The sequence below is a fragment of the Microtus oregoni genome, unplaced genomic scaffold (assembly GCF_018167655.1).
Source record: "Microtus oregoni isolate MIOR12 unplaced genomic scaffold, Mior012 000038F_ref0000394, whole genome shotgun sequence".
NCBI classification, from domain to species: Eukaryota; Metazoa; Chordata; class Mammalia; order Rodentia; family Cricetidae; genus Microtus; species Microtus oregoni.
The window spans coordinates 22846777-22866383 of record NW_024543097.1 but is presented as its reverse complement, the minus strand read 5'-3'; the positions used below and the strand labels follow the sequence as shown (position 1 = coordinate 22866383).

The window sequence follows — 19607 nt, the reverse complement described above, 5'->3', positions numbered from 1 at the left end:
CCTTCTGTGAATAGGGCCATTGTTAGGATGCAGTCACCCAGAAAGGGACATGAGGCCAGGCTCCCCTTGCTGGCTCAGGGGAAGGGGCAAGCTGCCTTTCCGTCTTCCCCACGCCTGTGCATTCCCAGCTCGTGCATGCGTGAGTATGTGGAGCACAGGTATTGTCCCATGGCAAGAAACATAACAAAGCATGCTTTGGTCACGACTGGGCTCTGAAGCAGCCGGTGAAGAAGAGTGGCGGAGGTGGGGCCCTAGCAGGAGAGGGCAGCCAGTCTGTGGTCCTAGCTAGCTGCAGTTTTGCAGACAGCTGCCAGCAGAACTCTCTGCTGCTAACAGATACACCATGATGCTGAGGTGGCAGTCCTAACCTGGCTTGGGTTACCCACCTGCTAAACACTAGGAGACAGAGCTAGGGTGCCTTCTAGCTAAAACCTGTCTTGAAATGATGCTTCAAGGGGTATGTAGAACAGGGTTTTCCTCCTGGCCTGGCTGAGCCATTGACTCAACCAGCCTAGACGTTGGATCCTACATCTGAGTCCCAACGTCCTTCCTACAGATTCTAGGGCTACAGCAGAAGTTGGCCGAAGTCGAGGCAGCAGGGGAGGCCCGAGCAAAGCAGCTGCAGGGACATCTCTGTGAGAGCCAGAGGGCTGAACAGACCCTGCGGGCCGAGCTGCGCAAACTCACCAGGAGGCTACGACAGGCCAGCAGCCAGGCGGACAGCCTCCAGGGCAGCCTGGACAATGCCTGTAGCCGGGTCCACATCCTGGAGCAGGAGCTGGCCCAGGCTGAGGGTGCCCGGCACAATGCAGAGGCCCAGCTGGGCCGACTGTGCTCCACACTCCGCAGTGGCCTAGGGCTCTGGAGCCAAAGCCACATGGCCTCTCCTGAGAGGTCCCATTCTCCCACAACAGGTCAGTGATTTCGGCTCTGTTCTGTTCCCAACCTGAGTACCCCAACCTCTCCTTAGGCCTTACAACCCACATAATAAGGAGGCCAGAGCAGTTCCAACAATTTTAGGAGTCTGTGCTTCCATTTTACCATTTTAGGAGTCTGTGCTTACCATAGCTTTGCTCCCAGCTCCTACAGACAGGATATCTATGTGTCTGTTCCTACCCACATTCCCTGGGCTCTCACCGCCTGCAGGCAGCTCCCAGACTCGCCCTGGACGACAAAGGGACAGTACCCCTACTAGATCTTACTCTCCATCCCGATGGTCCTCACCTGTACCTGGAGACCCCGACTCGCAGATCATAGATGTGGCCTCTGTCAGGGATGCCCTGAGGGACTTGGTGCAAAAGCTTCAAGAAGCCCAGCAGGAGCGGGTAAAAGGGATTCGGGTCTTCCACACCCATATGGGCATATACCCCCAGGGACTCTGGGAGGCAGGGAGGAGTTTAATCACTCACTGAAGACCTCTGTCTATGTGTCTGTCCATTTCTGGGCCTGCTGAGATGCTGGGAAACACTCTGTGGTCAGTTTTCAGACTGCCCTGTGGAGACAAACACCAGGAATGCCACCATCTCTCAGATCCAACTGCCTCACATGGCACAGGTCACTCTGTCCTTCAGGGTAGCTAGCAGAAAGTGCCCTGGAGCTCACATTCCTGAAGCTTCTAGAGTCTGAGGACACACTGCATTACACACCTGGGCAGGACACCTGAGTGTTCCCCACAGTCTCTCACATGGAGGCATTCTCTCCTCCTAGTAACCAATGCCCCTGGTGCCAGGACTCCACCAGGGACACAGTAGCTGTCCCCTTATGACTTCCTTGGTAACAGATGAGCTTGGGACAGACCATAATCACAGAGACCACAGGGGTTGTCTACCTTTTCTCTGTGGGCTCCCCCTTCCCACAGTGCTAGATCTGGGGGCAAGTTTCTCAGCTCTAATCCTTAGCCTACTGCTCCAGCCTTCTATGGCCACCCCTGGAAGCTCCCCCACTTTATATCCATGACCCCAAATTTAGGCTCCTCAGGCTCTGCCCAAAGCCAGCCTTTATGCCTTCCAAAGGTAGTGTGTAAACTCAGCCATCCACCATAGCTGGCTTCCCTGCAGCTTATGGTTTCACAACTCTGTTCCATATGTTAGGGGCTAGATCAGAAGATGCCTGCCTGGCCACCCAGCTCACTAGTAAATATTTTGCCCCCTCCCTCTTGCCTGCCAGAACTCACCCTGCTGAGTTCTTTCTTTCTGCCTAGGACAACTCTTGCATCCAGGTTGCCAGTTTGAGCAGCCGCTTGAGAGAGGCAGAGAGCGAGCTCATCCACCTACAGAGCCGTGTGGAGCAGCTACAGAGGGACCTAGCAGATGCAGCGGAAGGTGGATCTCTCCTTCCTATGAGGGGGCCCTTCCATGGCCCTTCCTTTAGCCACTTTTGGTGTATGGTCTCAGGAGGGCTCTGGGGTAGACCTGGGACTGTACCCAGTCCCCAGGATGACTCGATGCCACCTTTCTCAGTAATGATTTCCTATTAGAGGGGTGGACTCCAGAGACCTCTGGGACCTGCTGAATCTCACCATCCCCTCCCCCCCATACTTCCACCTCAGGCCAGCTGCAACTGTGCCCTCCTCTACATGGCACCCTCCCTTCCAGAAAGTCACATGACTCCCCTTGTCACCTCCTCAGAGAGGCCCTTTGCTGGGGCTCCCCTCACTATTTTAAACTTACTGCTCCCATTTAAAAAAGGCGGTATGTGGTATGTGGGGGAGTGGCAGCCCAGAGCCCAAGAAAGAAGAAGGGAAGGGTGATAGGTAGAGAAAGCAAGACAAGTACAGGGAGCAGTGACCCAAGGTCAGACGATCAGGCCCCGGGACCACTCTTAGCACCCCTGGCTGAGAAAGGGAACCTCTCCCATCCCTGCACCCCGGTGACCCTTGCCTCAACTCACTGAATCTACTTGCCGTCTTTGAGCTGGGGAGGGGCAGTACCGAGTGGCAGTTACCCCATAGATCTGCCAAGCTTGGGAGCCTCAAGCCACACTGCTTTGCCCCCAGGCCAACGCAGGGCAGAGAGTGCACTGCATGGCGCCCAGGCAACTCAGGTCCTGCAGAAGGAGGCACTCCAGAGGCTGGAAGCAGAGCATCTGGCAAGGACACGAGCTGCAAGCCAGGAGAGGCGGAGGATGCAGGTAAGACTCCTGTGACGTTGCTACTGACAAACCAGATGGTCATCAGAACGTGGGTCTTGGGCCCATCCCCAGCGCAGTTACCTTTGAGGTGGTCCTAGACCTTATCGTACAGATTGGTGAAACTGAGGTCTTCTGATGGGGGCAGAGCTGGCAAGGGACAGAGCTAGGACTGGATTCCTGCCTTCCAGGTCCACCCATTTATCTGAGGTCCCACAAGCGGGCACGAGGAGGTCCTGCTTGGCTCTGAGATCCTCATGGGGCCCTTGGCTGTTGCTCCTGGGCTGCTTCTTATTCTGCGACACTCAGACACAGAAAGGTTTGCGTGGGACTCAAGTACATTTTCCTATACTGGGTACTGTGCTATGGGTAGCTGCTGGAGTTTCCATTTTAGTTGAGGATATGGGGCCTAGAAACCCTAGAGAGGGAGCAGTCAAGCCATAGATTAGGACCTGGCTCTGGCCTCCCTCCGCCCGCTCAAGTCAAGGGATTCTACCATGGACTACAGGTGAAGGAATGCAGAAAATGCTGGGCTTCCCCTGGTCAGGGGCGGGACTCCAGAGCTCAGCTGAGGCCTTCCCAAATGTTCTGGACAGGCCCAGATGTGTAGGGAAGAACACACCCAGCTGGAAGGCCTCCACCAAGTATCGGGAAAATGGGATCCCCTGGGTCGATTGCCAGAAGGATAAAGTTGGCAACCATGGGTGGGAACGGGGGAACGCAGTAAAAACTGCAGGTCACTTGTCCCCAAGTATCTCTCCGAGGAGGGAGCGGCAAGTGAATAATAGCCTTTCAACATCATGGGTTCACAGGCTTCTAAGTTTCAACCGAAGAGGCAACTGCTAGGCCAGACTGGTCACCAGTCTCACTCAGGCCTACATTCCCTCTCTCCACACGGGGATCATGGGGGCGGAGGGGAGTCTAGCCATCCTCAGGGGACTTCTGCACAGAGCAGTCAGGTGGGCAGGGGCCTCCCTCAGCCTATAAAGAGGGAGACAGAAAGCAGAAGAGAGAGCCTCTCCTGCCTCCAGGAACAGCTTCCTCATCTGCCCAGGAGGTTTCAAAAAGACCCCTCTAGGCACAGCCGCTGTGCAGTGTGTGTGTGTGTGTGTGTGTGTGTGTGTGTGTAGCATGTTCCTCCTAATATAGCCCCACATCGATGGATGGGGACAATGGCCTTGGTTGCAGTTAAATGGCTTAGATAAACAGTGACAGGATTTGTGTACTCGGGAGATGAGGGATCAGAGAAGCCAGGGTTGGTTGGCCTGCTGGGCTAGGTCAGTTTTATTTTACATGTATGTTCACTTGTGTGTGTTTTCTCCAAGCAGAGCTGAAAATAGCTTATCGCTTTTGGGTTATCCACTTGGAAGGGGGCTTTCTAAACCTTTACAAAGTTACAAAGACTGATATTCTGCCAATGTGATGTCTCTCCTGAATTCCCCAGGCCAAGAGAAGGGTGTTGATGTCTACTATGTCTACTATGACTTTTTGTCACTATTTTTTAAAGATTTATTTATTATTTATTTAATGCATAATGAATGTTTGTCTGCATATGTATCTGCACACTGGAAGAGGGCATCGGATCCCATAGGACTACAGTTGCAGATGGTTGTAAGCTTTCTCGTGGGTGCTGGGAATTGAACCCAGGGGCTCTATAAGAGCAGCTACTGGTTCTTAACTGCTGAGCCATCTGTCCAGCTCCTCTTTGTGTCACTATCAGCTGCTTCTGTGGATCTTCAGCACAGACTCAATGGCATGTTCCTCCTAAGGTAGTGTCCCACACTAGTGTATGGAGGAGAGTGGCCTCCGTTCCAGTTAAATACTGTGTCCTCAGTCGTACCTGACCCAAGTCTAACGGGGCCCTCATTACGCTATCTGCTCAGCTAAGCTTCTGCATTTTTGCCCTTTATGTTCATTCCCAGCTATTTCTATCCATCCTTCCCTTTTCAGGGGTTTTACCCCCCTGACAAGTGTCACGTGATGAGACACGGTTTTTCCTCGGAGTGCATCCGTGCTCACTTCTCTGAGCTTTCTTCTTATCCACAAGAAGGAAGTTCATTCTTTGTTTTCTCATCTTCTTCCGGCCTCAGTTCTCAGGTCTTTCTCTAGGGTTGTCTCGAGGGTGATCATCGCTGGTTGTGGTTGGGGGTCCTCCCACTGCCGGGCAATGCCCTGTGAATCTTTGTCTCCTTAGACTCCTTCTGCCTGTGTCTTGGTACCGAGGATCTGTCTGTCTGTCCTCTAGAGTGGACACCTGCCACCACATCCCACACTGTGTTTTGAGCTCCCACATCCTTTCCTGCTGCAGACCCAAGCTTTCTAGTCACTACAGCCTGCACTTGCACTTGGCCAGCAGCTTCCTGGGTCTTTGCAGCTCGTGACCATGAGCTCATGATCTAAATTCCCCCGTGCAGGAAGCCCATTCCCTGAGACAGCACTGGCACAGAGGGCCTCTCCAGGGGAGAGCTGGCAGAATCCCCACCAAAGGCCCTGGAGAAGGCCCTCCAGGCTTGTTAGGCCAAGTCCAGCTCCTTGCCATTCTAAGACTGAGGTTCTGGACCTGGACCAAGTACCACTTAGCTTCCAGGGCTCGGACTCCCAACCATGGGCCCTCTTGGGTTGACTCACAGAAGGGTAGTGTGAGCTAGGCAACTCAGGATGGTTCCTGCTCCTCTTCTGATCCCAGCTCAAAGCTCCTATGTGACAGGATGGAGCTGAGCAACAAGCTAGCCCATTCACAAATGTGTAGACTTCACACCCCCTACCTAGTGCCTTGCTAGGCGACCTCATAGATCTCAGCATGGCGGGGTGATGCAAGGGTCCCTCGGAACCTGACTGGTACGTGGTTTCAATGGACCACTCCAGATGACGTCACTGGTGAGGAAGCACCATGTGACCCTGTTCCCCTGGGAGGGATCTGCTTTCTCTTAGACTTCAGGTTCCTTGTTGCTCTCTGAGCAGCATCTCAGGTGTGTTTTAAAGATGTGACTGACACTTTGCAGATTTTTTTTCCTTAGGGCTCTCTCTAAGGTAGAAGCCAGAAGGCTCACTTGTCTTTAAAATCCAAATACGTTGCCAAGTCTGGGTGTGGTGGTGAAACTAGCACTCCAGAGGCAGAAGCAGAAGGATTGCCACAAGTTCAAAGGCAACCTGCTTCATATGACAAGAAAGCTCCAAGCCAGGCAGGGCTGTGTGAATTACCAAAATATTGGCTTGCTACAGCCCCTCTTATCTCCTTTGCCTGTCTGCTGTGAGCCTTCTCCACCAGGAGAGCGGAATTCCCTGCCTTCTGCTCACATCCTTCCCACTTCAGAAACATCTCAGCCAGGACTGTAACCCCAGCCACTCCAGATGCTGATGCAGGAAAATTGAAAGTTCAAGGGCATCGAACTAAAACACTGAGGGAGTTCAAGGACAGCATGGGCAACATGGTAAAATCCTGAGTCCAGGAAAATGGCTGAGGATATGGCTCAGTAGTAGAGCCTTTGTCTAGCGTTTACAAGGCCCTAGGCTCAATCTCCAGTACAAGAATAGACCAAACAACAAACAAAACCCTTTTCTTTATCACTCGCTTTTCAGTGCTTCGTCCTAAACTCAGGTCTCCTGATCCTGGGTCCTAAGTTAGACTCCTGGCCCCTGACCCCCACTTCTCCTTCCTATCACCATTCCCCCAAATCCAGAACTTGGGTCATCAGTCTTCGCTGTACCCTGGGCTGTGACTGGCATTTTTCTGCTCGTTGGAACTTTGGCTCCTGCCCCACCTCACCTTAAAAACAAAACTCATTTTAGTGAGAGGGCCTCAAACCTAACCCCTCTGAACACCACTCTTCCAGATTTTGTTTTTAACTTTGCCTAGCTGTGAAGAGCGGACTTCTGCTATTGTTGGAAATCAGAGTAGGGGCAGAACCAGAGGGAAGTCAGTGACTCCACCCTGACATCTTAGGCTGAAGGGAAAGGCAGAGAAAGGTTCCAGCGTCCCCCTTGGTGAAGGAAACCCTGATGGCCTGCATCAGAGTAGTGTCTCCCCCTTCCAAAGACCCTCCATCCTGGGAACAAAGAGACAAAGGCCTGCTTCCCCAGCAACACTGTTATAGAGGTGCCCTCTGCTTCAAACTTGCCAGGGTGGAGTCCTGAGGGGGACAGGGGACCACCTCATCCACACGAACCAGGTTACCTGGGATTGGGAGATCTCCCCTTGGGGCCTCCCACCCTCAAGGTGCAGGGGGCAGCTCTGTGTCTCTCTGTTCTCCCCTGTCCATAATCACCTCTCGATTCAATGAAGCATTCACTTTGCTTTTATAGCAGAACATATCAACATTATGCCATCTTTTCCCCGTAACCCTAGAAAAGTACCATTTGTTCCTGGCCAGCTGGAGACCTGGGGACATGGCTACCCTTATGGCTTCCTCGTGCCGCCCCCCCTTGCCACAGCTGGGTAGTTGCCGGCCCCCACAGGGCTGGCCTAGTGCCCTCCTGGTTCTGCCAAACCTAGGGCATATTCCAAAGCAAGTCCTGAATTTTCTACAACTTCTTTCACTTTCACGGACTGATTCCCCCCTGCCCTGCTCCCCCCGACCACTTGGTTCACATAAGCCAATGTGTTTGTCAAGAAAAAGTTAATTAAAAACATATTTTTCTAATTAAATGGTAGGCTGTGCTGTGCAAACAGTACAACTCTTGTTTGAGAGCAACTCCTTCCCGTTGCCAGGGCTACTCCAGGACCAGCAGAACAACAGGGCACACAGGGCTGCCCTGAGAATCTAGACGAACAACAAGGCACACATGGCTATCCTGGGACCCAAGAGAAAAAATGGGACACAAAGGTTATTCAGGGAACCCAGCGAAATGGCAGACACAGAGGACTGTCCTAGGGACCCAGCAGAATAACAGGACACATAGGACTACCCCCAGGGAGCCATGTATGTCCAGCCATGTATGTCCAGCCATGTCTGCAGCATGAGGACATGCATCCATTCAACACCAGGACACATGCATCTGGATAAGATTTCGAGCAGAGGAACCAAGAATTGCCGCCCCCACCCCATGCACATTCCTCATACCCCAGTGGAGAGGCTACTGATGTTCTCTGTGGCACCAGGTCACAGCCCCATAGTCCCAGCAGTGCCTGAAGAGTTCTTGAACTCCTGCCCAGGCCTCCCCTGTGGCAAGCACACCCTGAACAACTCCACTGGCATTACACAGCCCACTGTGCGCTCTCTCTCTCTCTCTCTCTCTCTCTCTCTCTCTCTCTCTCCTGCCAGCATACGGAAGCCTCAGGACCAAGCTCTGGGTTCCAGTCCGGAGGCACCTGGCCTGCCTTGGAGGTGCACGTTTGCCGGGGCTTACACCGCAGACATGAGGCCACGGTTGCTGTCAAATGTTTGCAGCTGTAATCCTTTAATGATGTCACATTTGTTTGGATTTATCTGTGCTAAGAATATTTCATGCTGTAAAAAGAATTGTTGCGCTTCCTGCCCTTGTCTATCAATGGAGGGATAGAAACCGCACGGGAATCAGCTTTTCAAGACAGGGTACCTACTCCACCCTACAGCTCCTGCTGTGCACGCTAATCTCCATTCCGGGCCAGTCTTTGTCTCTGCCACTTCTTGGATCAGTCGCTGTCATTTGGGAGTTAGGCATGCCAAGAACCTGTATATACATCTGCTCAACACCCTCAACCTCAGATGGCTTACACACAGGTGCAAATATGTTACATGAATGCCTGCATGTGTACAGTGGTTTACTGGGTGGAGGTATGGCTGGACCCATACACCCTGCTGTCCCTAACCATTACGTTGCTAGTCTGTTATTCTTAATCTGCCTTATTCAAAGTCTGTCTTTTCAAATAATCAACTTTTATCTCTTCTCTCGTTTGCATCTCATCTATGCATTTCAACTCTTATCAACTCTTATCTCTATTATATTGGGTTTTTTTTTTCTGTTTTCTACTTTGTGAATGTGGAATGCGTGACCAGTTGGTGTTTGAGCTTCTTCAGTTTCCCCTAGCTGTGATTTGCTGTGTGCCCTGCAGTAGTTTCTGTTTGTTTATCTGGTTGGTAGGTTTTTTTTTTCAGAGTCACGTAGCCCAGGCTAGCCTCAGTACCTAACTAAGGGTGACTTTGAACTTCTAATTTTACTGCCTCCATCTCCCTAGTACTTCCTTTACAGGAAAACACCATCGTGCCTGGTTTGTGTGGTGCTAGGGATCAAACGTGGCACTTCATGCATGCTAGGCATGCACTCTACCAGCTGAGCTGGGGCTCCCTTGTGTACATGCTCGCTAGAGGGGCTGGGCTCTGGTGCAGCAGAAGACAGCTTGCTTGAATCAGTTTCATGTGCATCTTTATGTCTGTGTGGGCTTGACGGCTGTTTGTTGGCTGGGTACTTTTGGTTTGGTTTTGTCTGTTTACAAGGTAGATGATATCTGAGATATGCTAACAAAATTTTGGAGAATATTAAAACCATGGTGGCCAGCGTGATGGGATAGGTGAATGAGCACAGAGTAGACAGGGGTGTGTCTGTGACCTCAGCACTGAGCAGGGGGCAGGTGGAGCCCTGAACACACTAACCAATCAGCTTAGTGGGATAAAGGAGCTCTCGGTTCAGTAAGATGCCCTGTCTCAAAAATTGAGGAGGAGCTGGAAAAATGGCTCGGGGGTTAAAAGCACTTGCTTCCTTTGCTGAGAACCCGAGTATATATACGATTCACAGCACCCACATGGTGATTCCATAACTCTAGTTCTAGGGAATCCAGTCAAACAAAGCTCATTTCTGACCTTCTCAGGCACCGGGCATGCGTGCAGTACACACATGTACGTGCAGGCAAATACTCTCACACATAAAACAAAAATAAATTAAAAAAAAACTAAGGTGGAGAATAATCATGGACGATGTACAACATCCTTCTAGCTTCCCCATGTATAGGGATAAGCACCTACACACATATACACAAGCCTTATGAACACATACCTACACACCCCTCAATTCCCCATCAGTTGGGGCCCAAGGAACAGGTTTAGGGTGCTTGATAGCCTGCTCTGTCCTTTTTTAAAAAAGAGATTTATTTGTTATATGTAAAGTGCTCTGTCTGCATGTATGCCTGCATGCCAGAAGATGGCCCCAGATCTCATTCTAGGTTGTCATGAGCCACCATATGATTGCTGGGAACCGAACTCAGTACCTCTGAGCCATCTCTCCAGCCCTGTTCTGTCCTTCCTAATGAAGCCAAAGGACATCTAAAGAGTCCTCCATCCCTCTGCTGTTGCACCGTCCACTGACGAGTTAAAGCACAGCACATTATCCTCAACCATGTCCTTGCAGGCTCTCCAGCAGACGCCACGACTCTCAGGTGTTCTCTCTCTCTCTCTCTCTCTCTCTCTCTCTCTCTCTCTCTCTTCCTAGGAGCAAGTAGACACCCTGCGCCAGGCGCTGGAAGAGAGCAGCAGGCACAGACAGAGCCTTAGAGAGAAGGGGAGGCAGCTGGAGCCCCTGAAGCAGGTAAGAGACCCCAGGAGGAGGGACCTCAGGAGGAGGGACCCCAGGAGGAAAGGGTCTACCTGTCACCAGGAGGCAATGAACCTGCTCACTGTGGCAAGACGCTGCATCTGAATACCTAAAAAGTTCTTCAGTATAAAAGGAGGCCTAGGGGCTGGCCCACGCCTTTAATCCCAGCACTCCGGAGGCAGAGGCAGGTGGATCTTTATGTATTAGAGGCCAGCCTGGTCTACAGGAGCAAGTTCCAGGACAAGCTCCAAAGCTACAAGGAGAAACTCGAAAAACCACAAAAAAATACTTTACATTCAAAGGGAGTGGCATTATTAGGAGGTGTGACCTTGTTGGTCTTGGTAGAGGAAGTGTGTCACTGTGGAGGCTGGCTTTGAGGTCTCGTATAAGTTTAAGCAATGCCCAGTGAATCAGATCACTTCCTGTTGCCGACGGGATCAAGATGTAGGACCCCTCAGGCCATTCTTCAGCACCATGTCTATCCACACGCCACCTTGCTTCCCACCTAGAAAATAATGGACTAAACTTCTGAACTGTAAGCAATCCACCACAATTAAATGTTTTCATTAAGAAAAAAAAAAAAAGGAAGCCTAGGCAGATGCCAGAGGCAAGTGTGAAGTCCTGTAGTGACCCAGAAACATCCATTTCCCAGATGACAGGCAGGAAACCCCGTTGGAAGGACACCACAGGGAGTGAGAGGACTGACTTTCTTGCTATACAGTAGGCACCTCCAGAGGGAGAGGTTATTAGCAGGTTTGGGGGAAAACAATAAGCTGAGCCCAAGACCGTCCTCAGACAGACTGCCTGGCTCCAAGAGGCCAAGGATCCCCATCCCTGGCCCACACACATGCAGCGTCTCTCCACCCAGGTGCTCCTGCAGAGTCGCAGGGAACGGGAAACTGCAACAACCCAGCAGGCAGAGAGGCGAGCCCTACGGGAGCAAACCACTTCCCTGCGCACCGAGCGGGCCCGCCTACAGGGGGAGCTCGCGGCGCTGCGCACGCGCCTCATACAGGTATTGGTTTTGAGGCGGAAAAGATTCCCAGAGACGGAGGGAAGGGTTGCAAGAAGTGGGGGAAGATCCACGGATGGCCATAGAGCGGATGCTGGGAAAAAGAAAGATTGGTCCAGCAGGTTTCAGTGTCTGCATTTGCCTTGGCAATGGTGCCAAGTTCAGAGCCGGCCTCGAAGCTTCCAAGCACCTTGTAGAGACCTCTGGTGGTGGCAATGCACCCATCTTGATTGTCGTTGAGGGAGGTGAAACACCCTCCTTGGACCACCCCTGACTTTGTGGCCAGCTCTGCCCCCAAAATGAGCTACCTCCTGGGTCCCTGGGTCCTGCTCACAGTGGAAATAGCACCCAACTTTGAGGATGTCATGTGCTGTATCAGTTCTGCAAACCTCTCTCCATATTCATAGCCTAACCCCCCCCCCCCAACACACACACACACCACATTTCTCATAGAAAGTACCACTGAACTCGCATAGAGCAGAGCAGACAGGCAGGCCATGAGACCGGGGCAGTGTTGATGCTGTGTAGGGCTAGGGATGGTCATTGCTCAGCTCAAGTCAGGGTACAAGACAGAATACTGCAGCCCGGTGTCCACTGTGCTACAAAGAAGCAGGAAGGAGCAGGACACAGCCACACGGCCCATTCAAGCTAGCTTCGCAGAGCACCGAGCTAGTCTGTGATCACAGAGCTCTGATACCCTCGCTGCCCTCTCCAAGACAGAAAAGGCCCAGGGAGTCAGGAGGTGATGGCATGTGGAAGACCGGAGGGAAGGACAGAATCTCCCAGGCTGGCCAGGAGGTGGTGGCGCACGCCTTTAATCCCAGCACTCGGGAGGCAGAGGCAGGCGGATCTCTGTGAGTTCGAGGCCAGCCTGGTCTACAAGAGCTAGTTCCAGGACAGGAACCAAAAAGCTACAGAGAAACCCTGTCTCGAAAAAAAAAAAAATATCCCAGGCTGGCCAAGTAGCATCAGCAACCTGATTACTCGGGGCTTTTGGGGTCTGCATTGCAAAACAGCGGAGCCAGGAATGTTTGAGTTGAGACATTGAGGGCCTCAGGCATGGGTTCCAAGGTAGGCTGCCCCTCTCAAGGCCTCTTGACTCACCCTCCACCCCAGCCTGCCCAGGGTACAGGAGCCAGCAGGGCCAGGGTAGTTACAAAAGCCACCAACCAGCTTTTCCGTAAAAGGCCACCTGCCCTCCCACAAAGGGAAGGTGGCATCAGTAGGATAAAGTCACCGGAGTCTTCCTGTAGCTGCTGGAGGGAAAGATGAGCTATTCCCAGCCTGAGCCTGGGTGGGGAGTAGGATCGTGTCTTCCCGGAGGTTGCTAGGGCGAGGGGAGGTGGCACTGCCTAGGGGTAACAGAGCAAGCTATGGGCATAATGCCAGCATTGGGTCCTTGGGGCCTGAGAGGGGGAGGGCAGGAACAGCTAATTAGTTGCAGGAGGTCAGCTGTGAGGGGCCCACAAACCCATAAACCCTTTATTGGTGTCTCAGGAGGGGAAACCCGGATGTGAACATTATTTATTTTGGATTTCACTTTTCTCTTCTCTTTATAACATGCATTTCTAGCAGTGTAGCTAGATTTTTTTTTTTAAAGAAACAGGGTTCCCTTTTCAGTGGAGAGAACTCTTTGCTTTTCCCAGTGCTGAAGAAGAAAGTTTTTATTTTTTTTTTTAGGGCTCAGACCCTGACCTTATAACCTTGCCCGTGCAAACAGATCACTATATCCCAAGGTCCTTGAGAGTTTCGCGTGGGCTCCAGGCCCCAGATGACAAGAGTGGGTTTTTCTAGCACTGGAAAGGGCACTGCATGGCACGGAACATGACCCCAGCAGGCCAGCAGCAGGCGGGCATAGCAGTGACCACAGAGGCAGACTGGCTCTGATCCTGCCTTGGTGATGGCCGGCCCGGTGAGACTATAAAGCCAGGATCCCCTAGGTTTCCAAGAGCACCATGCAGCCACTCCAGGCTACTGGTTTGAATAGGTAGGCTTCTGCTGATCTCAAAGGAGAGGATTCTTCATCAGCTCTGTCTTCCTGAGGTCCCAGCTGCAGCATTAAAGGATCCCTGACCTCCACATGGAAAATGATTATGTCTCACAGCTAACCTCCAGGCTACTCCTCCTAGCCTGTATCCACCCTGCTGGGGGTGAGTGACTAAGAGGGCTTTGTCCCAGGATGGATGGCAGAGAGAGCTATGCCACTCTGACACAGGCTTGTTGGCACTGTGACAATGACCATAGTCAAATCCATGGCTTTGGCTGTGCAGTTAGCAGGTCCTGTGCATTGCAAAAGGGCACAGAGGCATGTAGGGCTCAAGAAGCCTGAGGGAGTGTTGTAAGAAGTAGAGACATAGATCTTCAAATGCCACATCCCTTACCAAAGATCACTACAGGAACTTCTGCTGGTCCAAAACAGGGCAGACACTTGCCCCTTCTCTTTAACTCCTACTGTGGCTGCAGATGCCAGTAGACCTGGACAGGGGGTAGTACCGTTGCCGACTCCACCAGGAGATTTGGACTCCGTCCCAGAAGCGCCCTTTACTCTCCAGAGGGATGTCTGACCTAATATTGCACTTCTTCCAGAAAGACCCTAGATTCCACCACGGTTCTGCCTCCCTCTCCCTGCAGGCAGAGCAGGAGACCCTGAGGAAGGAGGAGGACACAGCAATGCTGGGGGCCAAGAAGGAGCTGCTGCTCCAGTCTCTGAGCAGCCTACAGCAGGAAGTAGACGGGGCCCTGCGGCAGAGCCAGCAGCTGCAGGTGAGCTGAGTCAATGGTGTTCTATGGTATGCAAGCTTGGGGGGTAAACCTGGGGCAGGTTCAAATGGTATGGCCCTCAAGGGGTGGGCCCACACGTATCTCGTGCCTGTGAATGTCACCTATGTGTACAGGTACGCGTACAGAAAAGGCAGCTAGACAGGTGACTATCCGTGACAAGTGCCAAGCTGAGACTGAGAGACAACAGTGAAATCCACCAGAGACCCCTTCAGAGCTCCAGACAGAACTGGGTCAGCACTAGGGACAGTCTTTTAGGAGTGGAGGGACTGGTGCGGCCCTTTGTGAGCCAGGCTGAATGGCACAAGAAACAGAATGGAGGATCGATGCTTGGAGGATAGAGCCATATATGTCTTCTAAGCCCAGGGCCTGATACCAACCTGTGCCCCTTTGAGGGTTCGGTCTCCCCTTCCACCATGGGACACCCCCCATTCCAGTTGACTACCTTCAGGGAGGATGAATAATCATCAAAATTCAGTGACCTCCAAGGGAACCTGGGATGCTGTTCACACAGATTTAAGGCCCACTCCTGGGGCCTGTGGCTTGGGCTCCAGCCCAGCAAAACCCTTAGCAGGTGGCCTGGACTCAAAACCTGAGGGCTGAGTATGTATGCCAGCTCCAGGTCTGTTGCTGGTTCTGGGCCAGGGCCAGCACCCCAGCCGAAAGCAGTGGGGCCAAGACAGGAAGTGCAGCCCCAAAGGTAGGGTGGGGCATCCCACTGGACCTGACCCCAGGATCCCAGCAGCCCTCAGTGCCTGTGTTCTCACTCCAGGCCCAGATGGCTGAGCTGGAACAGGCCCACACCCAGCGGCTCCGAGAGCTGGCTGCCCAGCACCAACGGGACATGGCAGCTGAGGCCGAGAGGCTCCACGAGGCCCAGCTGCAGGCCACACAGGCTCTAGAGTCCCGTGAGCAGATACACCAGCAGAGGGTGATGGTCCTGGAAAGGCAGGTAGGGCCAGCAGCCCCTGTCCTCTGAGCAGGGCTGCATAAGGGAAAAGGAAGGGCCCCTGCCCCCATGGCACCCCAAGGGTAACCACATGGCCTCTGTTGGGAGCCTTGATTCCTAGCGTACGCTGTATGTCTGCCCTTTTATGAGTGGCTCCATGGGTCATCCACAGATCAATGAGTGGTAGAATGTGGGTTCTGGACCTCCACTGCCCTGCCCCCTGAGAGGATAATTCCAGTCAGAGGTAGCCATGACCCTGAACAGGCATGAGGGACATGCAGAGACTGCCTGTTGTGTGCAGCTAGCAGTGGTGGCCCCACACTTGTCCTTTGAGTCATGGGGAGAGCATCAGCACGTGAGCAGCTTAGTGGGTTGGGAAAGTGCATCTGAGCACAGAGCCTCAGGAGTGTACATAACTGTGCGCACACAAGTACATGTGTGCACAGAGCCTCGGGAGTGTGCATAACTGTGTGCACACAGTACATGTGTGCACAGAGCCTCAGGAGTGTGCATAACTGTGCACACAGTACATGTGTGCACAGAGCCTCAGGAGTGTGCATAACTGTGTGCACACAGTACATGTGTGCACAGAGCCTCAGGAGTGTGCATAACTGTGCGCACACACGTACATGTGTGCACAGAGCCTCAGGAGTGTGCATAACTGTGCACACAGTACATGTGTGCACAGAGCCTCAGGAGTGTGCATAACTGTGCACACAGTACATGTGTGCACAGAGCCTCAGGAGTGTGCATAACTGTGCACACAGTACATGTGTGCACAGAGCCTCAGGAGTGTGCATAACTGTGTGCACACAGTACATGTGTGCACAGAGCCTCGGGAGTGTGCATAACTGTGCGCACACACGTACATGTGTGCACAGAGCCTCAGGAGTGTGCATAACTGTGCACACAGTACATGTGTGCACAGAGCCTCAGGAGTGTGCATAACTGTGCACACAGTACATGTGTGCACAGAGCCTCAGGAGTGTGCATAACTGTGTGCACACAGTACATGTGTGCACAGAGCCTCAGGAGTGTGCATAACTGTGCGCACACACGTACATGTGTGCACAGAGCCTCAGGAGTGTGCATAACTGTGCACACAGTACATGTGTGCACAGAGCCTCAGGAGTGTGCATAACTGTGTGCACACAGTACATGTGTGCACAGAGCCTCGGGAGTGTGCATAACTGTGCGCACACACGTACATGTGTGCACAGAGCCTCAGGAGTGTGCATAACTGTGTGCACACAGTACATGTGTGCACAGAGCCTCAGGAGTGTGCATAACTGTGTGCACACAGTACATGTGTGCACAGAGCCTCAGGAGTGTGCGTAACTGTGCGCACACACGTACATGTGTGCACAGAGCCTCAGGAGTGTACATAACTGTGCACACACAAGTACATGTGTGCACAGAGCCTCAGGAGTGTGCACACAGTGCATATACACAAGTACATGTGTGCACAGAGCCTCAGGAGTGTGCCTACAGTGCACGCACACAAGTACTTGTGTGCTGAGCCTGCCGCAGCCCATAGCTGAACTACTGAGTCATAAGAACCTTAGAACCACTGATGGTCAAAACCCCTTATTTTATGAAAAGGAAACGGAGATACAGAGAGGCCAAGTGACGGCCCAGCGTTACCGTCAATTTAGTTTCGTGCCCCACTAGCAATGCTTATTTTAACCCAGTCATTCTAAGTATATTTCTGGCCTTAACAGAAAAAACGATCCCCTTCACTATTCATAGGATGCTCACCGATGTCCATCATGGCGGGCCTAATCCGATGAAAAGAGTCCTTCTGCCTGTCTACCCACTGTTTCTAGCCCACGCACACTCCCTTGGGAGCTATGGGCTGCAGCCTCCCCAAGCCCTTCCTGACGTAACTCTCCATGGGTCACTTCCCACCTGACTGAAGCTCTCCTGTGTCCCCAGGTGGCTAGCCTGAAGAAGCAACTGGACGAGGCAGGATGGCGGCAACAGCAGCAGGCCCACAGTGACTAGACATTCTGAGCTAAGCAATGGCCTCCACTGCAGTACCTTCGCTACCTCCCTGTGCTGGGTGGCCTGCAGCAACCAGCCGGAACAGCAGGCTCTGGGGGGGGGGGGGCTTAGAGCCCTGTGCTACTGGGGAAGCTGGTGCTATGCCCACTTGGGGGGGCGGCAAGCTCAACAAGCATTGGTGTGTCGTGAGAAGATGCACATACAGGCAGCTACCAACCAAAGCATGCTATTCCTTCAGCTCCTCCTCAGACTGCAGAAGTCCTGCCTGTGAAGAACACATAGGTTGGGCTGGACCACGTTGTTGGTCACTGCTCTTTAATATTCCTTCCTGCTGCAAGGAGCAGGCACGTTGACCACCCCTCAGCCCATAACAGCCCGGGGATCCATTCCCACATTGGCCCTGCTACTGGGCCAAGCACTGGTGACCGGGCCCTGTCAGACCAGCTCCCTCACCACGGGCTGCATTCCATGCCCTCAGATCTGTAAACACAGGGAAACACATGGAAAACATTTCCACTGGCAAGAGCCAAAAACACAGTGTCCTGCGAGGCCAGCGGCCACACCCCATATCCAGAGGCCACAGACTCTTCCACATCCAGGAACTGCAGTCCCGGTGCCGTGGCAGGTGGCTGGAAATGGCTCAGCTACAAGTCCGTGACTTGCTGGCCATGGGAGATAAGAAGCTGTTCCAGCATCTCCCATTTCCACACAAAAAGTGCTGGCAAGTGCCAGTAGGGAATCCTGCTCTGGTGCAATGGAGACACCGAGGCCATCGTTTTGCCGGAACCTGCTCCTGCCTCACCTGATGGCATCTGTAAACCTCTCTCCTATTCAGCAGTGGTCAGAATGGCTTCTCTTCCCCAGGCTCTTTGGCATTGTAAATGGCATTTCCAGTACCTCTAGGTGATCTGTGAGCCTGGTAAATGCTTGCCTACACCACAGGGTGCAGGTTGCCCCACGACTTGTGCTTCTGCTCAAACCTCCCAAAGCATCTTCAAGGATGCTGGCATGGGGCAGGAAAGGCCAGAGCTCCTGGAGCTCATCCAGTCACAGTCATGTAGCTGTGGCCGAGGTGTATGACAGCCTGTCGTTGACTCCAAGACCGCCAGACTTAAAACCAGTCATCCTGTCAGACCTTTGGCTGAACTTAGGAACCAGACCCTGCGCAGCCGAGGTGGGAAGCAGGCTGGTTCACTGAAGACCGTGTGAAGAAAGATCCTGAGGCTCTGAAAGGAAGAGCACAAGGACCCTTTGGCAGTGGCTTCCCTGGACAAAGGATAAGCGGGCGATGGCAAAGGTGGCCTGCTCTATGCCCACCTACGGTTTCCAGGCACCAGCCAACACTGAGAGTGGATGGCCTGACCCATCCAGGACTGAGAAAGTGGGGCTTTCTACTTGGGCCTCACCTTCCTCCTTCCCTTGGCTGTAGTTCCCTTGGAATAGTATTGACCTCTCCCTGCTCAAGGATCCAAGAGTGACCCAGAAGCTGGCGATTGGCACAGGAGGCCAGGGAGCTCCTCCATTGCTCATTCAAGGAGCCCACGTGCAGTGTCAATGCCTCTTCCTGTCCTCGCAGGGCTCACTGGTATCCCGGGGACATCAGTGGGATTGAAGCTGCCAGCTGAGGAGGTATCCTGTAAATGTACCTGGAAGCTGAGGACATGCTTTAGCAGTGAGGGGTCTGGGTACTTTTCAGCACCAAAGTGAAAGACGCTGTGGTCCAGCCAAGGTGCTCCCTGGTGATCTGGGGCCTTTACACGGGGTGCTCGGAAGAACATTGAGTACAATGAGGGCTTTCGAGAATGCTGCGCTTTGAGTATTTGAATCACTGCGGGGAATATTGCTGTTACTTATTCAACATAAAAGAATGTATTTGGGGAAAAGGGATTTTTCTAAAGAATATATTGCATTTCTCTAAACATTTTCGAAGGCGTGTGCACATTTGTGTGTGTCAGAGTCTGGTGACTCCTGCCCTGAGCAGAGGGCTGGTGCTTGTGAAAGGCTTTCCCAGCCACGCTCTGAGACCAGCATGTGGGGGTGAGGAAGCTGCAGCTGGGCCAGGATCAGATAGGTAACTATCTGTTGGTCAAACCCAGGACCCCACAGCTTATTCCATTCGGGCCTTGCCCAGTGGAGCTGCAGGCACAGGAACGCAGACTAAAGAGGACAGGCAGAGGTGAGGCCAACGAAGGAGGCAGCTGGGGTGAACGATTCAGGCTATGCAGGTGGTGGGGG

General features: G+C 52.8%; 1 protein-coding gene across 1 annotated transcript in view; it reads left to right on the top strand.

The window, feature by feature from the left end:
• LOC121433538 (putative ciliary rootlet coiled-coil protein 2) overlaps window positions 1-17372 on the top strand; it is a 62081-nt gene extending 44709 nt beyond the window's left edge. The window contains exons 25-32 of the mRNA XM_041632003.1: window positions 557-914; window positions 1147-1325; window positions 2201-2321; window positions 2996-3129; window positions 10528-10623; window positions 11498-11644; window positions 14273-14404; window positions 17304-17372. Coding sequence (XP_041487937.1) covers window positions 557-914; window positions 1147-1325; window positions 2201-2321; window positions 2996-3129; window positions 10528-10623; window positions 11498-11644; window positions 14273-14404; window positions 17304-17372 — 1236 coding nt within the window. The remainder of the gene's footprint in view (window positions 1-556; window positions 915-1146; window positions 1326-2200; window positions 2322-2995; window positions 3130-10527; window positions 10624-11497; window positions 11645-14272; window positions 14405-17303) is intronic.
• Window positions 17373-19607: the final 2235 nt, after the last annotated feature.